Source organism: Polyodon spathula, chromosome 6 (genome assembly GCF_017654505.1).
Source record: "Polyodon spathula isolate WHYD16114869_AA chromosome 6, ASM1765450v1, whole genome shotgun sequence".
In the NCBI taxonomy this organism is placed as follows: domain Eukaryota; kingdom Metazoa; phylum Chordata; class Actinopteri; order Acipenseriformes; family Polyodontidae; genus Polyodon; species Polyodon spathula.
Genome location: NC_054539.1, coordinates 2,297,167 through 2,322,779, shown reverse-complemented (window position 1 = coordinate 2,322,779; position 25,613 = coordinate 2,297,167). Strand labels below are relative to the sequence as shown.

Genomic DNA, 25,613 nt, shown 5'->3' with positions numbered 1-25,613 from the left:
AGACAAACCTTAAATGACCAAGTGGTTGTATTTTTCTTTACATTTCTAATATTATGTAGAAATAACTATGAAGTTTTAAAACCACAGATACCTTCAAAGTAAATTATAACATCATATATGCCACTCGCTAGGTCGATGTACAGACTAGTAAAAGTTTAACTCAAACACCAATCATGAAGTCGGTATTTTTTGACCCCGTTGCTATAGTAACCAAATGCACAGTTCTAATAAAAGTACGACTTTACAGACTAAAATGCTGTAAGGAAAATAAAATGCATATTTTTCACGGTAAATAGCAAGAAGCTGAAAACAAGTTTTCGTTTTTGCTTACGAAATCAGCTCTCGGCTCGCCAACCCCCCTTCCCCCCATTGCTACAGTACACATTCCAAACACACACTCAATTTTCAAAGTTCCCAAAATATTTTTAAGACGGAAAAACGTCTATAGACGGAACACTCCCACCCGAGTATGTAATAGAAGCCAATGTCTATTAAACACAAACACACACACGCTCAGAAGAGCTGGTCTCTTGTAGCTAGTAGAGTTTGGTGCAATATTGGTGTGTGCTGCGCCCTTCTGTATTTGTTTGCTGCTGCTGAAGAGATACAATAAAGAGCTGCTCAATGGTGTTCTTTGCTAGAGCAATCAGAGACTCAGTCAGCCTGTGCCGAAATCATGTATGCTACTGTACTGAACAGCAGCTCTGGTAACCTTCCTGCCTTGTCAGATAAGGCAAATATTTAACTGACGAAACAGCTTGGGCTAGCTGCTGGAGGGGCTCCTTCCATTTTACGGGTGTTATAAAAAATGTAAAAATCACCAGGGTACTGTCATCAAAGGCCTTTAAAATGCACAGCATAATCATTACTCAGAGGTTCAAGTAATATAGTGCTGATTAAAGTGACTCAGTTTTCCCAATATTAAGACATAGTTCATAAATCAATTCTCATTAATGATTTTAAAACCCCATTAGATCCTGAGCACTTCTTCAGTCTTACTGTTGTTGCTGAATATAGAGATTGCGTTGTGAAGCCGTTTCCTGCATGGGCACTGTTTTTGACAAGACTCCTGCCTCAACAGGGAAACGGGGGTACTATGTCATCTTAAAAACTGAATATAACAAGGTTAGGTTTATTCCATGCAAAAATGTTGGTATATAAAGAAACTTAAAGAATTTGTGTGAGTTCTTTCAAGGCCATCTGATAGGGTACCAGGTTTATTTTTACTCAAGAGATTTGAGTGTACACATATACTGCATATATAAGAATAACAATCAGCCTGCAAGTGCTTTGATTTGTCTCCCACACAAGAAGTTTGGGATAAGGGTCCCTGCAGAAGAAGCAGGCACGTCCTCCTTTTAATCCAACCCCCTCGGTCTGGGTTTTAAAGGCTTGAGAAGCCAGCATTCCCATTCTGATTGAAAGAAGACTGACTGAGTTCCCCAGCAGCACACTACGATATATAACAGATAGTAACCCTGTGGCTTGAGGGCAGCCCTGCCAATCGCAACAAAGCCACAGCAGCCAGCACTCTGGACACACAAGCAAGCTGGCTCACCACACTACCCTCAACACACCCTGCCACTCCAAGAGAGAGAGAGAGAGAGAGAGGTGGGGGGGGGGGGGGCGGGGAAGCGACAGGTCCTTCAGTCAGACAGCATTAAAGATTCTATGGTGCTCTTTTCCTGAAGATCAAGGGTGTTAACCCTGGTGTGAGTTCAAATACAGTGCAGGCTGAAACATTCCCACACTGGCTAACTCTCAAACAAGTCATACCTTATATACTGGGAAAAGACACACCAAGCCGCAAGCGTTAAAAGATTTAGTATTCTATAGTGCATTCATTCAACTCCAAAAAACTTGTCAAATTGCTGTGTTCCAATTTATAGCACGTTGCTAAACTCCGAATCCAGAATTCAGAAGTTTAATTTTGAATGAAATATACGTTATACCTAAGCAAGATTTAGATATTGAAGAACCACAGTACTCTGTGAATGTGCAGGGAGTATCCTTTCTATAGAGATATTGAAGAACCACAGCACTCTGTGAATGTGCAGGGAGTATCCTTTCTATACAGATATTGAAGAACCACAGCACTCTGTGAATGTGCAGGGAGTATCCTTTCTATAGAGATATTGAAGAACCACAGCACTCTGTGAATGTGCAGGGAGTATCCTTTCTATAGAGATATTGAAGAACCACAGCACTCTGTGAATGTGCAGGGAGTATCCTTTCTATAGAGATATTGAAGAACCACAGCACTCTGTGAATGTGGAGGGAGTATCCTTTCTATAGAGATATTACCTGCTGGAATAGTAAAAAATGTGAGAGTGTTTGCAACAGACAAGCTATGAAAGTTCCAGTCTAGAGCATATCTTGTTGGAATGTGTTTTAAGAGTGAAAGTCCTGGAGTTGACATGAGTCGCTGGCACCATTGTTCAGAGACCAGCGGGGTTCTGACTGGGTCAAGCAGTTTAATCACACAGTATTTGTTCAGGAAGTCACATACTCTGTCTGGTAATTATTGTAAGCTTCAAAGATAAAAGAAAATTATTTCAAGGATCAGGTTTATTAAAACATTTGCTTACAACAGAACAGGTCACCATAGATAGATGCCAAGTCACGAGTCAAAATAAAAGCAAAATTGTTATAATTTTACAGTTATTTACAGTACAGTACAAAGTATTTGGCAGGCCTCATCCTTTCCATTGTTCAGGTTGCCACGGACACTGTTTGAAAATTAACAATGCTTCAGACGGACATCTATAAAAGAACAATGAACGAGCGGTTTTATTTTTAAATTTGTTGTGATTATATATATATATAGTTTTGTTTTTTTTCTTATCACTGACAGGAAGCATGGTTCCTTTCTGACCCACATCTCCGTGCTCAAAGGAAATCTGTGCTCTCGAAAGCACAAGCATTGTTCAGCAAAGCACACAGAATCCTGGACAAGACAGACAGACTCCCAGCGCAGGCACACAGGTTTTATTAAGTACCAGGGGTTGCAGTTGTTGGTGACCGCCACTAATGTACCAGCCATGGTAGCCCTAGCGTGGAAGGATATTTACACACACAGGTATGTGGGTATATACAAAAATACAAAAACAAGCACTGTACAAAACAAAGCTAGAAAATAACAGGTGGCCAAGCTCGAAGCCTAACCTCCCAGCCCTGCCTTATCCAACACTTGTTTTAATTTCTAAAAACATTTTTTCTTTAGAAAAATCAAAACAAGTCCCACCAAACCATATTTATAATTAAACCACCAAATACACATTAATTTACCGGGGCAGGTCTCACCACTACATATTCAATATATAGCAGGGGTCGTGTGAGATTGTATTTTTTTCTCCAAAATTAGAGGTTACATGTGCCACTGACAAAACTGAAACTAGGCAGTACCCCTGCCGGCACACTGGAGACCTTGCTACCTGGGCTGCTGTTCTGTTTGTAGCTGCCTCCAGGTAGCAGAGGACCAACTCTGCATCTTCCTCCAGGGAGTTTGGGGTGTGTTCCCTCTCATACGCCTCCCATCGCTCCCTGTCCATCAGCCACTAGACGTTCGTATGTCCACCTCAATGTCAGGGAGTCCACTAGCTGATCCTGTCTTCCTTTCCTTTTCACCCACAACCTAAACACTCGAGGGTCCGTTATAAAAAATCACCTTTTCGCCCACAACCTACACGCTCGCATTTTTTTTTTTTTTTTTTAAAAGAAACTGCGTTTAAAAAACACCTTTTCACCCACAACTTAAACACTCGCGGGTCCGTTATAAAAAATCACCTTTTCGCCCACAACCTAAACGCTCGCGGGTCCGTTATAAAAAATCACCTTTTCGCCCACAACCTAAACGCTCGCGGGTCCGTTATAAAAAATCACCTTTTCGCCCACAACCTAAACGCTCGCGGGTCCGTTATAAAAAATCACCTTTTCGCCCACAACCTAAACGCTCGCGGGTCCGTTATAAAAAATCACCTTTTCGCCCACAACCTAAACGCTCGCGGGTCCGTTATAAAAAATCACCTTTTCGCCCACAACCTAAACGCTCGCGGGTCTGTTATAAAAAATCACCTTTTCGCCCACAACCTAAACGCTCGCGGGTCTGTTATAAAAAATTACCTTTTCGCCCACAACCTAAACGCTCGCGGGTCTGTTATAAAAAATTACCTTTTCGCCCACAACCTAAACGCTCGCGGGTCTGTTATAAAAAATTACCTTTTCGCCCACAACCTAAACGCTCGCGGGTCTGTTATAAAAAATTACCTTTTCGCCCACAACCTAAACGCTCGCGGGTCTGTTATAAAAAATCACCTTTTCGCCCACAACCTAAACGCTCGCGGGTCCGTTATAAAAAATCACCTTTTCGCCCACAACCTAAACGCTCGCGGGTCTGTTATAAAAAATCACCTTTTCGCCCACAACCTAAACGCTCGCGGGTCTGTTATAAAAAATCACCTTTTCGCCCACAACCTAAACGCTCGCGGGTCTGTTATAAAAAATCACCTTTTCGCCCACAACCTAAACGCTCGCGGGTCTGTTATAAAAAATCACCTTTTCGCCCACAACCTAAACGCTCGAGGGTCCGTTATAAAAAATCACCTTTTCGCCCACAACCTAAACGCTCGCGGGTCTGTTATAAAAAATCACCTTTTCGCCCACAACCTAAACGCTCGCGGGTCTGTTATAAAAAATCACCTTTTCGCCCACAACCTAAACGCTCGCGGGTCCGTTATAAAAAATCACCTTTTCGCCCACAACCTAAACGCTCGCGGGTCCGTTATAAAAAATCACCTTTTCGCCCACAACCTAAACGCTCGCGGGTCTGTTATAAAAAATTACCTTTTCGCCCACAACCTAAACGCTCGCGGGTCTGTTATAAAAAATTACCTTTTCGCCCACAACCTAAACGCTCGCGGGTCTGTTATAAAAAATTACCTTTTCGCCCACAACCTAAACGCTCGCGGGTCTGTTATAAAAAATTACCTTTTCGCCCACAACCTAAACGCTCGCGGGTCTGTTATAAAAAATCACCTTTTCGCCCACAACCTAAACGCTCGCGGGTCTGTTATAAAAAATCACCTTTTCGCCCACAACCTAAACGCTCGCGGGTCCGTTATAAAAAATCACCTTTTCGCCCACAACCTAAACGCTCGCGGGTCTGTTATAAAAAATCACCTTTTCACCGACAACCTAAACACTCGCGGGTCTGTTATAAAAAAATCACCTTTTCGCCCACAACCTAAACGCTCACGGGTCTGTTATAAAAAATTACCTTTTCGCCCACAACCTAAACGCTCGCGGGTCTGTTATAAAAAATTACCTTTTCGCCCACAACCTAAACGCTCACGGGTCTGTTATAAAAAATCACCTTTTCGCCCACAACCTAAACGCTCGCGGGTCTGTTATAAAAAATCACCTTTTCGCCCACAACCTAAACGCTCGCGGGTCTGTTATAAAAAATCACCTTTTCGCCCACAACCTAAACGCTCGCGGGTCTGTTATAAAAAATCACCTTTTCGCCCACAACCTAAACGCTCGCGGGTCTGTTATAAAAAAATCACCTTTTCGCCCACAACCTAAACGCTCGCGGGTCTGTTATAAAAAAATCACCTTCGAGGGTCCGTTATAAAAAATCACCTTTTCCCACAACCTAAACGCTCGCGGGTCTGTTATAAAAAATCACCTTTTCGCCCACAACCTAAACGCTCGCGGGTCTGTTATAAAAAATCACCTTTTCGCCCACAACCTAAACGCTCGCGGGTCTGTTATACCTTTTCGCCCAAAAAATCACCTTTTCGCCCACAACCTAAACGCTCGCGGGGTCTGTTATAAAAAATCACCTTTTCGCCCACAACCTAAACGCTCGCGGGTCTGTTATAAAAAATCACCTTTTCGCCCACAACCTAAACGCTCGCGGGTCTGTTATAAAAAATCACCTTTTCACCCACAACTTAAACACTCGCGGGTCTGTTATAAAAAAAATCACCTTTTCACCCACAACCTAAACGCTCATGGGTCTATTATAAAACCGTTGTCCTGAGTTTTACAAACCTGATTTTGAGAACCGCATTTAGACCCGTCACTGTTTAGATAGTTAATGTAGACCCTTTGGGAGTAAAACTAGTGTTGTCTTCAAAGCACCTTGGAAAAGACACTTGTTGAAACAATACTGTAGATTAAAATGCCTCTCTACTAAGTGAGTTAGCAGAGCCCTTTAGTGTGTCATCACAACTTTTGTTTTTCCCATTCCCCTTGGCCACACTCACTCTCCTGCTCTAAAACTAATGCCAGGAAAGTTGGGGTGCTAATAACAAGTTGTATGTAAGAGCATGGCCACCACACAGTTTGGATAATTAAGGTAAACCCCTAAAACTATACAAATCTTAATTGTTACTTATGCCTCTGATATTACTTTCTGACTAGCAGCACTCTGCTCTATTTGTGAACCTTGTATGTTCATGCATTCCTGTTTCCCTATGCCGAGTAGAATCATTATCAGTCCCATCAAGCTTTGTGTAATGCGCTGAAACACAGATTGCTCCTATCGACAGGCATGGCGTGTGGAACAGCGTCACCCAGTAACTGTTGATGACGCGTCTGCATTGTTTTTGAAGCCCGCAGCGGTTATGAAATTATCAATTCCTCAACTCAAGTTCTTTTCCTCCAACATAAAAGCAACTAGCAATGGAGTCCAATCTGGGAATCACTTGCATACTGTTAAAATAAAACTGAAACCGAAATTTAAAAAAAAAAAAAATCTAAAAGTAAATCTTTTAATGGTCCCGGTGTTTTTCAAAATGGTGTGGTTGTTTTAGTATATGTTTGCCAAACGTCCCAGCTGCATGCCAAGCTGCAGTAGCGGGGTCAATAAAATTCATGCTCCTCCAATAAAAGTAGTAAAAGCCCTTGCGAGTTTTGCTTCCTGTAAGTCCTGTAATACTTTCACTTTGTGCAGGATCGCTGTTCCAGAGCTCTCAGTTGCTCCTTATTGAGCCCATGGGACAATGGAATAAAGGTAGAAGACAATGAGGTCACAGCTCACAGAACCTGCAAGGGTCATCACTGCCTCTGTCTCTCACGCAAGCTGCACTGGTCTCAGTTGCAATGTACCAGGCTAGCTCACCACTCACACAGAGCTACTGTACATTCCTCTCTATAAAGAGGCTGTTTCATTCTCATACAAATCTCAGTTCGATAAATAGCAACAGCCTATACACTGTAACAGGGGATGAACCACAAACTGTGTAGTTCATCTAATATACACATTTATTTTACAAACACAACATACAGAATTGATGGTTTTAATTGGTTATTGGTAGTTTTGGTATTTTATTGAAAAATCATGAAATCAGGGCTGGAATCTCACTTATATCTAGACAAGCATTTCTGCCACAGCATGTTTGCTTGTAAGGGTGCTCTTCCTGCATTTCACTAAGCACTGACAGTCTGTTCTTCCAAACTAAAGCAACTTAAAGATTACTGCTGAAAATACCCAGTGATCACGTACCACCGGTCATCCATCATAACAAAGTGTAAACAGCATGTCATTCTCACCCCCTGGCAACATCTACTCCTGTCAGTACAGCCCTTCGGGATTCAAAGCTATTCCAGGTGTTGGAAGTATTATACCAGCATATGTAAAAGCAGGTACAATTCATCGCAGAACGATTTCCATTAGCGCCATTAACTCCTCTATATCCCATGTGCATCGCAGTTGCTTTTCAGCTTTTTTTTTTATTAGACATGTATGTAAGGCTTTGAGTATGGGAGGGTAGAGTTTGAATCAGGAGTCAGAACACTGACCTCCTGTACCACTGATACGGTACTACAGCGAGCTGACTCACCAGCAACTCCCACAACACTGCTCTGCCAAGCCTTAATGGGTCCCAGTTGCATGTCTGTACAGGTACACATGGATCCAGTTGTGTGAATGCACAGGGACACGCTGTGCTGTGTGTTCAGAACATTGATTATAAGCATTACCCCAAGCCCCATCCTGCACATTTTCTACAAATTACTTTTTATTGAAGATAATTTAGCCTTTTTATTTCATCAACCAGCACAGCAGACAAAAAGAAAACAAGCTTTTTTTTACAGCAGGCTGTCCTGCTCTTATGAGAGGTGAAAGTAACGCAAAGTAAATAATATAATGCAAATTCATCTATTAACAAAAAACTCATCTATTAATAACAAAACAGCATACTTTAAATTGAAATTCAATTGACACTATGGTGCACAAGATCTTTATTTGAGCTATGGACTTCTGCTCCACAGTTTATTTAAATATGTTTTATTTGAACTGTGCAAGCACAAACTGTCAATCATTCCCTTCACCCTCACCCACTTCCATGGAAATCAAGGATTGCTCTTGCTGTCTGCCAACACGTTCAGCCAATCAACCCAAAACTGATCCTCAACAGAACAGCTCTGGATGGGGGCTCCGAGCTTTACAGAAGGACCGGGCTTAAGGTAGTTACTTATTCCCGATTCGAGGGCTGAAGCTAGTTACTTATTCGCAGTTATGTGCTCAATATTAGCTCACATTCTAAGGGGGAAATCAGATCTTCATGTGCCACCTCAAGTAGGGTATCATTTTAAAGTTTGAGCATTTCTCTTCAACATGAAGTAAATTGCAAAGTGGCACAAGTAGGCATTCACAGGCTATGCCGTGAAATATATACACACACATTATATTTTCCTGCATATTAGCGCACATTGTGAGAGCTTTGCTACCTCAAGTTGGGTGTAATGTTGAAGGTTAAGTAATTGTCTTGCAAATAAAGTATGGTGCATAGTGGCATGTACAGTACTATTAAGTGCTATTTAGTATGAAAATTAGAGCATTTATTATGAACTGTAAGAAAAAAAGGACACGTTTGATAACAGACATTTAATTAAAAAGTAATTTTAAACTAAGCAACAAATACAGTATGTGAATATTCTCATTTATAATAAAAATTTTACTCATGAAAATGTGTCTTGTGTTCTTTGAATGAAATTTTACAAGACGCAACAACACATAGCCTGGTACTGCAATGCACCACATTTCTGGAAATTAAATGTCTCTAATGTTACTACAAAGTGTGTTGTTTACGTCAGTACTCACACCCATATGTAATTACATTACACATTGCAGCTTTTATTTTGTAATTTTTTTCAATGATCTGGAAGTCTTCCTTTAGGGCATCATATTAAATCCAATAACTCTTTCTTCGTATCATGCAGATAAAGGGGGTTCCACTGTTGACTGTTGCTCCAAAAAGTGTGTGTGTGTGAAGTACATTAAAAATACATATTTTTTGTTGTAGACTTTAATCCATAATGGAAAGTAAAGAGAGATGAAACAAACATTTGTACAAAGATTAAAAAGAAAACTAGTGGAAAAAAATATCAAAATCATAAATCAAAGTTCATATAGCACAATCTATTCATAAATCAAGGAACTTAGATGTCAGTCTTTTTTAAATTTAATTTCAAAGTATTACAGTTATTGATCCTAGCACAGAAAAAAAAATACATCAATGAAATAACAGTTTAGTCCAAAGTCCTTTTATAGTATGATGTAGTGAGATGCCAAAATGTTATTATTTTTGTAAATATTTACTTCCCAAACAACCTCTGATATGAGCTTGAAAAGTCCAAATGAGTGTACACTTGTATATAATATATATAATGTGTGTGTGTGTGTGTGTTATACTCAGTCAGGAGTTTCGGTTCAAAGAAAAAAATAACCATTTCGCAATTTGAGCATTTACAAATGAACAAAGAATTAAATTAAAGGTTATTTCGGTCTTTGAGCAAATTGGTGAGCAAGACCGGGGCAGACTTGAGGCTGGCAGGGGAGACTGTAGCGTGCATGGGGGGGAAGGCAACAGCAGGGCTTGCAGGTGACGTAATCACACACAAAGCATAGCGCCGATACCACTGTATAAAAGAGCTGGCTCCTTTGCAAGGAGCGTATATCGGGCTTATGTCTTTGTATGTGATTACATCACCTACCAGCCTTGCTGCTGCCTTCCCCCCCATGCACGCCACACTCTCTCCTGCCAGCCTCAAGTCTGCCCCGGACTTGCTCACCAGGCTACAGTTTTTTAAATTATTTTTAATAATATAGGGTTGATGAACAGACCAGGCTAATCTAGGAATGACAAACAAGCAACAGTATTTATGCACTACATTGCTGAGGTAAAAAAAAGGCAGCTGCAACAGAAAATTAAAGGTGCAAAGTTCCTGCCAGTGATGTTAGATGGTTCAACCGATAGCGCTGTCATAGAAGAGGGGCTGGTATAGGTATGATTCTGCCAGAAAGGCTGGTAACTACAGTTTGTGCGCATGCAGTCTGTGGAGAGGGCAGATGCCCGACACATCTCAGAAGCTATATCGTCACTCATGAGGCAGACTGTTTCAGACCCTGATGAGATGCTCATAAATGTTGCTTGTTTTTGCATTTTCTTTTGTTGTCGTTGCCCCAGTAAAATGTCTGTGTGGCCAGTGGATTTTTCCATCCACTAGCCAATGGTGGCTAAGGCATGGAAAAGTTCATTTCAAGCCCTTGAGGTATGCTGTTTTTTGTCCTTGAGTAAACAGAATTTGAATTGAAAGTATGCTGTTTTTTGTCCTTCAGTAATCTGAATTTGAATTTAAGGTATGCTGTTTTGTTGTTAACAGATTAGTAATAATATTTCCTTTTTGTTACTTTCACCTCTCATTTGCTCTTGCTGTGTCCCTGATGAAAACCTGTTAACTTGGCCCTAATGTGTGCAGCTTGCATTAAACCAGGTAACAAGTTGTGGTCCCCATCGGTATGTTGCTAAGGACCTGTTAAGTTTCATTAGAAGTTTTCTCATACTGTTACAGTCAGTGTCTCTCTATTAAATAAAGTGTGGCTATTAACCAAGCTAGGAACTGCATCCACCGATCCAACACGATTAAAGTTTGTTTAATTTCTTCTTTCTTTTCTTTTGTTGTTTGACTGAGTGTTTTTTAAGCAGTAAATCCTCTTCCTCTGTCAAGTTCACACAAGCCAAGGGCTTTGTGTAAAGGCTGGGCCTGACTCAGCACGAACATGTTTGCTGATGTACAAATATTTGTGATGATATTCAGTTTGTGTTTCTGAATTTCATTCGACGAGAGCTTCAGGTTTTCATTGTGTAGCGTCACAAGCAACATTTCAGTTTCAGAGATTTCTACAAGTAAGATTTAAGAGTTAAACATATTTAAATGTTTTTAAATGTTACAAAATCAGCATGATGCAACTTAAGAATGCTAAAGAATAATATGTGGAATTATTTCTTAATATTTTTTCCTCTTTTAGAAAAAGGGGATGCCAGTTTATATATTTTAAATACATTTTATTAGGAGGTGGTAAGGGGAGTGTTACACATCTCTATATCTGCTCAACAGGACAGAACTCGCTACCTGACCTATTCCAAATTTTATATTTGCAATAAATATATTGATTTCTAATGACAAACGTAGGAAAGGATATATATGTTTTACTCTATTTCCAGGGCTTATTCAGTTAATGTTTTAATCATACCTATAAAAATCATAGGACTCCAGACCGGAACTGCTCCCAGCTCCCTTAAAGGTTATTTTGATGACCTTGAAAACTCTAAAATAAAATATTGAAAAATACACTGCTCAGCCACCAAATGCATTTTGGCTTAGAGTTAGGCTTACATATTCATTATGAAAAGCACATACTTAATAAAATACATCTACAGTGTTTATGTATTAATTTGCTTAAGAGATATTTCCTGTTTTCAAGGGTAGCCTGTGATCAAGGGAAATTTCAAATACAGTTTACATTTGTTCATGAAGAGGCATTACAGTACGAAGTACATCCAGTGCACCCACATGCACACATTCACAATACGCAGACAGATTTGATCTATGTTGTCAGACACTGCAGTACAGCGAATGAGAAGCCGGATCAACGACAGCACACTGAACTCTCTGTGCTCCTCTTGATCCAAAATACGAGACGATATTACAATACCAGAGCCCAGCCAAGTTCACAATGTCATCTCAAATACAGCAGCTCCGGAGCAAAGGCTACCAGCCCGGGCTCAGTGTTATGCAAGTGAAGGAAGCATTCTGCAAGCCTGCAGGAAGTCTGAGGAGACAGCATTCTGGGCAGGCCTGGCTTGGGATCTGTGTGAACTTCAGCTCGTACTAGGAAGCACAGCCATGGGGGCCAAATTCAACAGCAAGCCAGGGACTGCACTCCCCCAAGTTCAACAGCAAGCCAGGGACTGCACTCCCCCTCCCCAACATAGTGGGCTGCTGCCCAGGACCCCATGTACCTGACGGAGTGCAGATGAGCAAAAGCATGACTGAGCAGACCTTGGGGCTGCCTCGCTGGCCGATCATGTCAAAGAGCTCTTGATATTTCTCGCGGGGGACTGGAATACTGTACAGGGGAGGCGTCTGTGCTGTGCTCTATGTACAGAATTATTTTAGCATTATCTAAATTTAACACATTGACATTACTGCTCTTTTTACTTAATTAGCTAACAAGTGCCAAACAATATCATTAACCTAAACAGATCTTTAGAAAGAGAAAGTCAAGAATTTACAACACTAAGCAGATCTCAAGTTACAGTGCTGTCTGTTTCCAATTCCATGACATGAGGTTTTCCAAGGTTCCATCAACGTTTTACTGCATTCTGCATGGTGTGTTAAAAACCACTAGACACTTTTTGACAAGGACACACAGCCCAGTGGTTATAAAAAGATTTTAAACCGAAATGAATCACGTCTTTATCTGTAGCTCTGTAATATATGTATCAAATGATGAGTGTTTGATACTGCACGATACACACAGATCCTGACACACCCATGACAGTGGCTCCAGAGTGCAGTCCACACAGCAGCACAGTGATATCTTTGTATTTGAATATTCTTTGGCTGATCCATTATATAGAGTTATATAAAGCATGCACTTTGCAAAAATCCAAACAAGGCTGCAACGTCACGGGAGAGCAATCTGAGCTGCAGTTTAAGAGACATATGTTTAAAATGAGGCATTATTATCTGGTCGTTGTCTGCTGCAGTACTAGAGTACTAACAGGCTGTTCAAGCTGGGTTTGAGCATGCTTACAAGTCAGCACATTACATTTCACTTCTTTTGTGTCAATCTAGGGCCTCATAGTGTCTATACCGCAAGCTTACGTGTTGCAACCATGTTATATTAATCAAAGCAAAGTGGGTATAGATCTGCTAATTAGGTCCACTCCCTGGTAATTAATGTACGCTTTGTAGACCACAACTGGAGATAAACGGCACCTTTAGCTCCCCCACCTACCCTCATCACGGCTTAAATATCACTAGCTCTAAGGCGTAGAAGATGAAAAGGGGAAAACCACAGAACTATCTAAATCACACCCAGATTTTTTGACTGGCTTAGCAGCAAACAGCCTGCATGCAAACAATGTCAGCAAGCAAGACATTGACAGAGACCTCAAGTCAAAACACCTGTCTAATTAATTAGGAGAATGTGTTTTACCAGTGCTGTTGTATATCTTATGAGTTAGTGAAGAATATTGTAATTGAAACAGCAGGGGCACTGTAAGGCATCCACAAACACAGACTGGCAGTAATTATAAAATGACCTGCTTGAGAAAAACAATGATCTGACATGGAAACATGTGCAGCTCCCTGTTCTGCAGACAGCATTTAAAATGCTTATATAAATGTTTTAACCACGCAAACGCCTTCAAGGAACAATCCCAGTTGATATGACATTTTACATTAACATTTGTGGGGGGCCATTATTAAACTGAGGAATGCAGTCGAACACATCCCATGCACATTCACAGAGCCTGTAGTGAAGAGCACTCAAATATGGATAGGAACTTGTCTTGTACTAGATCTATATAAACCCACACTACAATAGTGGCCAAAACTATATTAGCTATACTTTATAAGTTTTGCTTTTATTATTGGGCTATCTTTGAAAGCCGGATCACACTTTACATTAAGTGTCTCTAATTACTGTGTATTTACACAGTTGTTACTTACAGTAGTACATACATGCGTACTTACACAACATTACAATGTTGCTATGCATAGTTACAATGTAAATCATCTTTTGCATTACATGTTGGTACACAATTGTACCAGAAAAGTGTCAGTTAGGGTTATATCATGCAAAAAAGAATTTCACATTAAGTACACAGTAACTATGCATAACAACATTGTAATTATGTGTAAGTACACATGTATTTGCCAAGTAACTACTACGGAAATACACAGTAGAGACTCTTAATGTAAAGTATTACAGTAAGCCGCTATAAGGATGACATTTATTTCCAGCCTTAGTCTATCAGCTGACTACAGTACATTAGCACTGTACAGTATGTAAAGCAGAAAATGGCTACTGTCAAGAACATGGATTCACACTGCCACAGTGCACCTCTAACCCTCGCAGCCACTTCAGAGTAGAGGAGGCATCTCATTGGTGCTCTGGGGGGGGGGGGGTGCACTAAATGGTTCAAGAGCCACTGCTCTAAAGGAACTAAATCGTTCCTTTTTCCACTTTTCCATAGATATTTGTACACCCAATTTTTCATGCATATTTATCTGAGTGAAAGAAAAAATAAAGCAATCTTCTGCAATTTGCTGCATGGCAATAATCGAGACACACTGGTTCCTTGTTCTATGTGAGCAATGCACTAGAAGGCTAAATGAGCCATTTCTAACTCATTACTGGGCATGCTTACAGACAACACGAAGAAAGCCTCCAGTACAAAATGACTCTGGCTGTACGCAAACCACATGACATGAGCTGACCCTTAGCAGGCTTGGCATGTTTGTTTTCCTACAAAGAAGACTTCTGCTGAGACAACTGCACCACAATTATGATAAATTAACACCTTGCCTCTCCATTACCATCACCTTGTTGACACCACTACATCACAGTGTCTTACAAGTAAAAGTAACAGTGCAGTAAACTTTCTACACACCCTTTCAAAACAGTACATCAAAAAAAAAAAAAAGTTTTGTAATAAGATTAAGACTTGTGACGTTAGATATGTGTATATATATATATATATATATATATATATATATATATATATATATATATATATATATATATATATATATATATATAATATATATATATTCAAGACTTCTACCTTATATCAAGTTACATGGTACTGCTAGGTATGGATACAGTCTGGTATGAAGATGGAAAGGTTCAATATATAATGACATGTCATGGTAGACTTCAGGCTGCAGTCATTGTGTTAAAAGTACTGGGACACAGGTTGGATACAGTCTAATCTAAAATCACGCCTTTTGGGTTTTTGACAAAGGTATACAGTAGATTACACCTGACGGCAATCCCTCAATTACATTCCCCCTTTTTTTTTTAAATACAACTTTCAATTTTTTTATTTTTTTTTATTTTGAAGCGTTTGTTTTCAAGTGAACTACCCTACATACAGTACCATATCATAATGAAATCAGATTTTCACACATGAGTTTCACATCACATTTTACCTTGAAGGGCAAAATCTGCATAACTCAACATTTAAAAAGAATAAATATACAAGACATACTCCTACCTAACTACCAAATACGTTGTTTCTTTATAATTCTGCGGAAAAAAAGAAAAAAAAAACTGCCAGGTTTTGCATTTGACGAACTACAGTTGGCAAAGTCACTTTTTCTACTAAATTATTTAAACTCAGGTTTTACATGAACAAAAATGAGCCTGAATCCTCAGTTTAATTTTAACAGGGTTCCATCAGTGTGATAGCTTGCTCACCAGTCAGACTATATGTGTGTGTGTATATCTCTGTGTGTGGTGAGGTAATCATAGCTGGCTGTGTTATATGGTTCTGTAACAGGAATCCCAACTTGCTTACACTGTAAAAACAAATTGTGCTAAACACAATACTGTTAAACCGCAAACACAAAAGTCGTGCATCTAAACTCAACGGCACAATCATTACAAAAAAACAATTAAAACGCAAATACGGAGCTGTTTACAGCACGCAAACCTCAAGAGAAATGTTATAACACAAGATATGTGTCACAAGTTCTGATGGGGTCCTAGAACACACCCAATTTCAACAATAACGACAGAGATGGAAATAAGACTCCCATTACATAGCAGTTTGATCCAGTCCTAGTTTTATTATGAGTTTAATAAGACACACTTGAGCTGGTTGCCTATACGCTGTGGCTATTTCAATACCTGAACTAGTTTGCCCTAATATACTTTCAAATCACATGTTGATTAATCACAAATGAGGTATGATCAACGCACTTTGATTTTCTGGCACGCACAGAAAGGAAGCTGCTCAAACGAATTAATTTTTTTTCATTCGAACTGGCGATACTTCTATGAAGGTGGGTGGACAATGACAGCTAGATAAATGAGAAGAAAGCTGGTCTTGGCACAGCACTTTTATAAATCACAAACATGAATATATCTGTCTAATAACAAAGCTTTAAACGAAAAACACGGCTGGATGCACAATTACAGATTGAGCAATACCAGGCGACAATCCAGATCAACTTCTCAAACCAGTTAAAAACTCATTGCAGGTTTCTGCTATGAACTTACAGTGTGGGCTGTGAAAAGGGCAAGGGGTCACCAAGCTGGAGATATTATAATAATATCATTACCAGAGTTATTAAAAGTTGAACCATTAGTGCAGTTAAATACTGGAAACGGGATTATTAAAATATAAAATAACACTGTCTAAAACGTGTTTGAAGAAAAAAATAAATAAACTTGTCCTTATTCGTTCCCATCACAATTTACAAATGCCCACCACAAAGATAAATGCAAAGGGTAACACTTTACACTAAGCATCTCTATTTACTGTGTATTTACCTAGCACTGTAGTTACTTAGTCAGTACGTGTGTACTTACACATAGTTACAGTGCTATTATGTACAGCTACAATGTATTTAATGTGTACATCTTTTTGACCCATATATGTAAGTACACAATTGTATAAGAGTTAGCGTTTGGGTTAGGGTTATATGCTGCAAAACAATTTACAGGTGAAGTGCATTGTAGCTATGCATAACATAGTAATTATGTGTAAGGAGGCATTACTACTGTGTAAATACACAGTAATTTGAGCCACGTATTATAAAGTGTTACCATGCAGTTATAACCAATGCTTACATGGCATATAAAATAAATTAAAAAAAACATATAACAAAATAAAGCAGGACTGTGTTTCCCCCCTATATTTAGAAGGGCATTAATTAATAAGGCGCAGTTTATGGGTTACTTTTCTGATAATCAAATACCTAAAGAAATAACTTGTTTTATATCATAAAAATCCCTCCACCCGTTTAATAAAGGGCAAAAAGTAGTAAAACCAAATGTGAAGTTGTGTTCATATTTCCAGAATGGAACAATACGCTGTACTGTACTTGACATTCTACAGTACAAATATTACCATTTGACTTTATGAAAAGATATATCCATTTAATCAAATGACAATTATGATAGTCAATGCCATACAATCCGCATTCGAACTGCACGTTCTTATCAAATCAAACTCAGTAAATACATTATTATTATTATTATTATTATTATTATTATTATTATTATTATTATTATTATTATTATTATTATTACCTCTACCAATTTGAAATGACGTTTGTGATACTGCTCTTACTCAAGTACAGTGGTTCTACATGCCCACTGCTGTATATTCACTCGCTCCTGTCCGACCACAGCCCCGTTACTTTGTTTCACCATTTTTATTGTATTTTTGCCCAGTTCAAGTACCCTTGTGACAGCGAAGTACAAATAAAATAGCCTATCCACGCAGATCACACTTACACTCCTCCGCAAAACAATCAATCACGCCTCAGGTCATAGCAGAAAAAGCTTACCCGTTCCGAAGCACGGTGCTGGGCATACAGAGCACAAAAACAACTTAACGAGAAACAACTGTGTGAAGCTTTATAACATAATAAAATATATAAAATATAGACTTGTATTAGCAACCGAGACACGCTAATGCTGAGTCATATTATTATTACTGCGATAATTACTATCAATAAATACTACTACTACTAGTAATAATAACAACATGACCGCTAATACAATCACTTCACACCAACACAATTAAAAGCCTAAAACGACACCTACATGTTTCTTTATAAACAGGCTGTTAAACAACTTTGTTCCTTATTATACTATCTATGGTGCAGTCAATATAAACAGTATAGTGCTGAAGCGAGAGGGCTTTTTAGAATCGATGACCCTGATAAAAACTTATTTTTAAGTTACTTTGAAAATATATTAATTGAAAGACGCTCGTATTTGGAGCAAACTGACCCGCATGCAACAAGTGCACGGACTGACGTTCTAGTTAATGCACAACAAACGGCTTGTTAAAGAAGTTAACAAGGACATTGAACCGACGACACTGTGCAGCCTGCCAACCCCCACATATAATTATAAAATATGAATATAACATTTTAAAATAAAAATGCTGCCTACCTTTTCTTTTCTTGATCATTTGTCATGTTTGTTTGTTTTTTAAAGTCGCACCGGTCACAATTAAGGCAGGAAAGGTTTTTTTTTTTTTTTTTTTCAGCAGTGGTTTGAAAAAAAAAAAAAAACCCAATATGTTTGTTTGTTCACACGCAACAGCCAGAGTCGTTATGCAGTTGTATTAAACTCTTCATTCAGAGACGACTATACAGCCTCAGAACACTGCCGAGCATTGTACAGTCGCCCTTCATATAGTGTGAAGAAACCTCAAGGATGGCAGTCACAGTGAAGTTTTTCTTCCAGCACCCTTTAAAGTTACTTCTGTATTTTCGGCGGTGTCTGGGAAAGTTCCAGCCCTAGTCCCCGTCCACCCTTTCCAGCTCTTAGCCGCGCTGATGACAGCTCTAAATCAATCTGAGCGAAGGGATTGGCGGACGCTGTCCGGCGCTCCTCCCAAAGCACACACACCAACCTTTTCAATACTGTATCTGTTACAGATCAGGTCGGGGCAGTTTTAGCCGTCCAGTCGTAGGCGGAGCGTCCTTACTGCTTCACATCACTCAGAATGATTTAATTCTGAGGGACATGAATGGCACTTTTCTATTGTATTTTTTTTTTTTGTTTGTTTTGTTTCTTTGTTTCGTTGAATGCATTGTTTATTATAGGTATTTTACCAGCAGTGAGTCTAAATTCATTTCCACCTGAAAGTTCTGGGGCAATTAACTGTGTGAGATTCCTGATTGGCATATGGAAATGTTGAAGCACTACAATGCTTTTAAAAATCATATACACCTGTTAATATATTCAAGAACGTTGTTGTCTCATTCCCCTTGAAAAAATATTAATACTATTGTAGGGGTCTTATTTAACATAAGGTATTGACATGCAGATTTTAGTGGGGGGAGATTATGTAACTTTATAGCTGGATCTAAAACTACCTTTGGAGAATGCAAAAAACTGGACAGTCAATCTGTTCTTTTTGCTCAAGAAGAAAGTGCAGGAGAATGTAGGAAACAGATTTTTCCATAAAATTGACCCCACTTGGGAAATAAAAGCTTTGCACATAAACTATAACGCCTTTTGCAAATACTCTCTTAATAAACAAATGAGGAAGGTGCATTCTGCAATGTAAGTAACAGTGCAATCTTTCTCTGCGCCCCTTGTTTGAACAGCACCCAGTCTAAGCAGCAGCTCAGGCAATGCTGCAAAGGGAAGTGCTACTGTACTTCAGTGCAAGTTCAATATGCGATAGCGACCAGAATGAGGGCAGGAGGGCATGCTGGTGGTTAGGGTACGTTATCTTTCACTCAGTTACCACCAGCAGCAGCACGCTGCATGACAGGCTGAAGCGCTGCAGCATGGTTCTTAAAAAGAAAGAAGTGCCTGAGCTCTGAAAACTCAGCATTAAAGACATTCAAATAGTAACAATAAAAAGGCAGGTGGATTCACAAACCTGCCCAATGTTTAAAGTTATCCAGGATTTGTACTAATCAGGTTCTGTGAAGCCAGCTGTATGAGACCTAAAGTGAGTATGACACGGTGCCTTATTTCATCTTTAACTGGCTTTCAGATTTGCACTGGCAAATTGCATTGTGCTGCTAAAGAGACATCAGATCAAAGTATGCCATTAGGACTACAATCTATTAGGCTTTCATGCATGCAATACTGAAAATATCGGATGCATAATAAAACAATTCTATTGCTCTATATGGGAAAAAATAGTATCCTCATATGAGGCTATCTTACATTTGCGCCCACATACAGACTAGTTGATAGATTTTTTTTTTTTTTTTTTTTTACCGTCCCCATATGAAGTAGCCATGCATTAAAGGATGAAATGCAGTTCTATCCACAAAGGTTGTGTCAAATGAAGAACCACACTTTGATTTAACTTGTACTATATATATATATATATATATATATATATATATATATATATATATATATATATATATATATATATATATATATATATAATATATATATACATATATAATATGTATAATAGCATTCCATCTCCCATCAGCCTCTAAGAATTCCAGTTGCGGTGTCTCCTATGAGAAATGTGATTACATGACTCTCTGTGACAGAGACAAAATGATTCTTGGTGATAAATCTCCCACCCGACCTGTGAGGGAGCTGTATAAAGGGAACAGAGTGCCTGGACTGGATGGCCTGACAATACTTTCCCAGGGTTAGGTGGAAGTTGGCCATCTAGAAAGGGGGCAGGGCTACGGTACACTAAGTCATTGCCCCAGAAGAGAAGCAATGTGGCAACCTTAGATTGGAGGAGAAACGGTTACACTCGTTAACCAAGGGTGCGTGGCTGATGGTTTATAAGAGGACGTAGCAAGGTGATCTGTTCCTTTGTTATGGTTAAGGTTGAACCGCTAAAGGACAAGTGAAACATAACCGTGAGTGTTTTGTTTGTTTGTTACGTCAAACTGTTGTATTTGTTATTTGTTAGATAGCTAACATAATCCTGAGCTGTAAAATCATCAGTTCATCAGTACTTCGTGGTCTGTCATTATATTGAACACTGCATCACCTCTACATCTGCGCACTGCAACACATATTGCCACACTCTCCCATCAAATAAGCCCCACCAACTCTTCATACGTATTCAGTTTTATGCCAAACTATAGATTTTTGCAGTGCATCAAGTTATCTAAAAAGTATATATGAGAACATAATGATCGATTGTCAAGTGAAGTATATAGTATCCCAATGATTCACTATCCGTAACATGGCAGGGTAACCCATTGCATACGCTCACCACTCTGTGTAAAAAAGTGCCCCATCCTCTCCCCTAAGTTCATCCTCCTCTCTTACCCGTCATGATTTCTCCTCTTTCTTTTGGACCAAAATTGACAACATCTATTCTACACTCTCCAGCCACAAACCCAGTCTACTACTTGACACCTTGACTCTTCTACGGTTGCCCCTCCTGCCTTCTAAATAAAATAAAAAAAGTTTTAGTAATTCAAATATCTACTTGACTGCAGCATGTGTTAATCTCGAGCGTGCTGTTTGTTCAGTAACCTGTTCACGGTGTGTGTTCAAAAAGTCAAAGTCTCCTTCTCCTGGCTTTAGAGAAGAGATGTGATGATATGCCTATGATATACTTAAATAAGTTGTTGAAAGTAATCAGACTGCGCGCAGTTGTTTGAGTTGAACTCGTCATTCAAATCGGAGACTAGTTGCTATAGTATTGTGGTTACTGTATTGCCGCTGACAGCAAACCTTATTCTCAACTATGTATTTATTTTACTTTATTTGCTCTACTAAATTTAAATAGATAGATAGGACAGCAATGAAGCAGAATAGTCTAAATTTACAGACAACATTCAGAGGGCGTGTACAAGAACTGAGATGTTCTTTCAATAAGCAGAATAAATAAGTGAATACTGTATTTATGTATTTTTGGGAGGATTGGAACAGTGGTTAAACACAGTTTGAAAGATGACATTCAAGGTCCTTTATCAGAGATTTAAGCCCTGGTAGCGACCAGTTGGGTTAAAGGTAATCTCTGATCCATTTTTCATTTCTTTTGAAAGAGCATAGCGGTGTTGGAACGAGGGAGGATACAAAGTGAATTACCGGCACCGGCAGCTGCAATGATACAAACATGAAGCTTGTAACATCTGCAAATTCTAAATAGGAAGGATATTAGCACTGTTTAGATTCATTCAACATGTGACTTCTACCTTTGCATTTTCTTTCCTTTACTGTTTTCTTTTTTAGTTGCCAGACAAACAAATTAAATAAAATATCCTACAGGATTTCTTTTTTTATATATGTCTTCCACAAAAGTTTGTAGTTTCCTTAACGACCAGTTAAGGAAAATCAGAGTCCAAGAATTTGAATAGCAAGGCTTTCTTCCTCAGGTGAGTCATGTCCCTGGTTGGGCTATAGAATTCTACACGGTAATTAAACCTTAAACACAACCCAATACCAATATGGGAGCCAGCCTAATGTTATGTACATGTTACAGTCAAAGGAGAGCACTCTAGAACAAATCTGCAACATGAATTATACAGTACATTTGATTTGTGTAGAGACTGCTTACAAGAAAACTGATAAATATAATCACCATAATCTAAAACTGGAAAAACAGTAGCAGTCGCTAACTTGAACCTGCTAGACAGGGAAAAAGTTTTCTTGTTCCTAAAAAAATATCAGTATGGTAATTAACAGCTGCTACTTAGGTGCTTATTCCAATAACTCCTGCCCTTTTTAAATATATAACCACACTTCAGAAGGTTTCATTGTTGCACCCGCTTATGGCTTTTCCCATCCAGAAGTGAACTGTAGAGTTTAGTTTATCCACTTCATGTATTTCAGCATGTCTCTGGAAAGTAGGAGGAACAGTGTTTCCACATTGTCTCAGTGAGACCACATTCAGCCAGAGAGATGCATTATGTATCGATTTTAAATGCCATCTACAATATATTATTTAGCTTTTTTAAAGGAATTGTTTTATTGTCAGTTGCTTTTAGGTTACAAATCATAACAGTTCTATATATGAAATATGTAAAAATCTTTTTTTTTGTGATTGCTGTTGAAGTTTTGGAGGTGCTTTCAAATGGGAATATACTGCATGCTACCCAATAGGGCTCGTGTAACACCTTGAATAGACAGTATTTCATTTATTTACATCATAACAAAACCTTTCGGAAAAAAAAAACATCTATTTATATTTCTCCTTGTATTCCAGATATTGCTGTTTACTCCAACAATCAAGGTAATCAGCAGAGTGAATAGCTGAGAGGGGGTTTCTTTGCTTTTGTCCAGATATTTTTTATCTTTTTTATTAAGTTTGCTGATTTAATTCGGTTCAGTGCTGACTTCTTTCTGTAGGTCTAATGTTTTTTAACCAGACTGTCACAATTGTCACTCAGTGATTGCTTTGACTGGCCTAGGTTGCTCTTTTCATTTCAACATCATAAAACTATCACACAAAAATAAAACCATTGAAATGTAACACTAAACGTATTAGTAGGATTTGACTGGTACGATTTCCAGCACACGAATAATGTAATGCATAACTGTAGTTGGGTGTCTTTGTTAAATGCATATAAAACTACTGCAGCATCACACGCTACAAAACTGTTCTTTGTAAAATGTAGTCAAAACAGCGGGTTTATTTTAACATATCAAACATAGTGCTTACCTTTAATTCTGATTTCCTCACTTGTATTTTCCCATAATTTCTTTGTAAGGTCATAGGCTTTTTATAGACAGCAGCATAACAGCATATATGTGCTGTAGGCAAGGAAACAGAGGCAGTGAGATAGAAGAGTAACTGGTATGATTCTAACCACTGCTTTATAGTGTTACTTTAGGGCAAACAGTGCTTGAGCAGATAGCTGCCCCGTGCTAGAGGAACCCTCCGGGGAGCCCATACTTTCCTTCTTCATTCAGTCAAAGCTGTGCTTACCTGACTTGGTTAGAATAAGAATTTCAGGAACAAATGGACCAACAGTTCCACTGCTGCATTGGATTTATATCTACCGAGACATTAAGTTGGTAATGATTCTCAACTGGACCTACTCGTATAGTTCTGTTAGTGCTTGGAATGGAGCATCTTGGGTAGGGTCAAATCTTTATACATCTACTGCCGTTGAGTACTGCTGTTCACACAGTAATCAGAAAAACTTAGCCCAGCTACCAGTCTTGTGATGCAATCAACAGCTGGTGGTAGTGTAAAGCAAAGTATGCTGGGTAATGTAGTGTTGAAATGCTGAACCCGTGTGCATGAAATACAATTTTAAAAACAGTGGACAGTACTCACCTGCTAGTAGAAGACAAGGCGCAGAGCAGCCCATGTCCAATTGCTGTTTGGCTTGTACAGTATTACAGTTACTATACTATATTAAAATAGTCTTGCAAGCTTTATAAGTTTACGTGTTGAAAAAAGTTAACATCACTACAGTTGATTACAGTGATTTTAATATTGTCTCCTACGCTACAATGATTCCGCATAGACAAGGTAGAAGCTTCCAAGTAGAGCGCTTGTCTTAACACTAGAACTATCGCAGAGGTCTTTTTTATGTTATATTAAAATGCGTATAAAACTACTGCAGCATCACACGCTACGAAACTGTTCTGTGTAAAATGTAGTTAAAACAGCATGTTTATTTTAACATATCAAACATAGCGCTTACCTTTAATTCTGATTTCCTCACTTGTATTTTCCCATAATGTCTTTGTAAATCAGCCTGCTTGTTATATGCAGGGAAACCTGTTACAACACAACAGACTTGGGGGTGTTGTTGGAAGGGGACTTATGATTGCAAATGCTGGTGATAAAACAGAGCAGCTCAGAGACGACTTTTGACATGCAGCGGGAGCTTACGACACTCTGTGAAGAAATAAAGAATAGTGCCCAAGATTTGTTTGTTTGACTGTTTTATACGAGTGTTTTCTGTTTATCCTTTTATTTCGATTCTGTTAGCTATTCAATGGTAATTTCTGTCTCCACTCTTGCATAGCTGGTTTGGTACACTATTATTTATAAAAAAAAAATTTCCCCAATATAATCACGCCTAAGACTTGCTATGCAGTCTTGCGTTATCCTGCATTTTAACTAGAAAATAAGTATTTCTAAATAGAAAAGAAGTATTTTTACAGCTGTTGATAGCTAACGTCTTAAAATGTCTCCTGTAGCTATTTAAAGCAAGCGTGAAGCTTGTTTCATTACTGATGCTGTTATTATTATTATTAGGCTTATGGCTTATTAGGCTATTATTGGAATTATTATTATTATTATTATTATTATTATTATTTATTATTATTATTATTATAATATTTTCTTCCTCTACCAAAATCAAAAGTCTAACTTTGAAGCCACTAAAACTACGAGAACCATTGCAGCTTTTGCCTTCAAGCTACACACGTATGTTCATGACGGTATGCAATTACACTTTTTGGGGTTGACTGCACATGACGCGTAGCCAGCATTTTGGATTCTATGTTTTCACCTTAAAATGCAACTCCTCCAGAACCACTGGACCGATTAAACTTCATCAAAAGTTATTCATTTGGTGAGTTTTCATCAATCCAAGATGGCCGACATGGACCAAATTCAAATCCAGTGTCAAAAAAGACTTGCACCTGAGTGAAA

The 25,613-nt window shown here is 38.7% G+C and overlaps 1 protein-coding gene across 5 annotated transcripts in view; it reads right to left on the bottom strand.

The window, feature by feature from the left end:
- Positions 1-18,958, bottom strand: part of LOC121316682 (endothelial PAS domain-containing protein 1-like) — a 50,080-nt gene extending 31,122 nt beyond the window's left edge. For 3 of the 5 annotated variants that reach the window (XM_041251739.1, XM_041251743.1, XM_041251740.1), the window contains exon 1: positions 7,558-7,680. In XM_041251739.1, coding sequence (XP_041107673.1) covers positions 7,558-7,661 — 104 coding nt within the window. In that variant the 5' untranslated portion in view covers positions 7,662-7,680. Of the gene's footprint in view, positions 1-7,557; positions 7,681-18,493 lie in introns of those variants that run through there. The other 2 variants (XM_041251741.1, XM_041251742.1) reach the window with 1 other exon arrangement.
- Between the last annotated feature and the right edge of the window lie 6,655 nt (positions 18,959-25,613).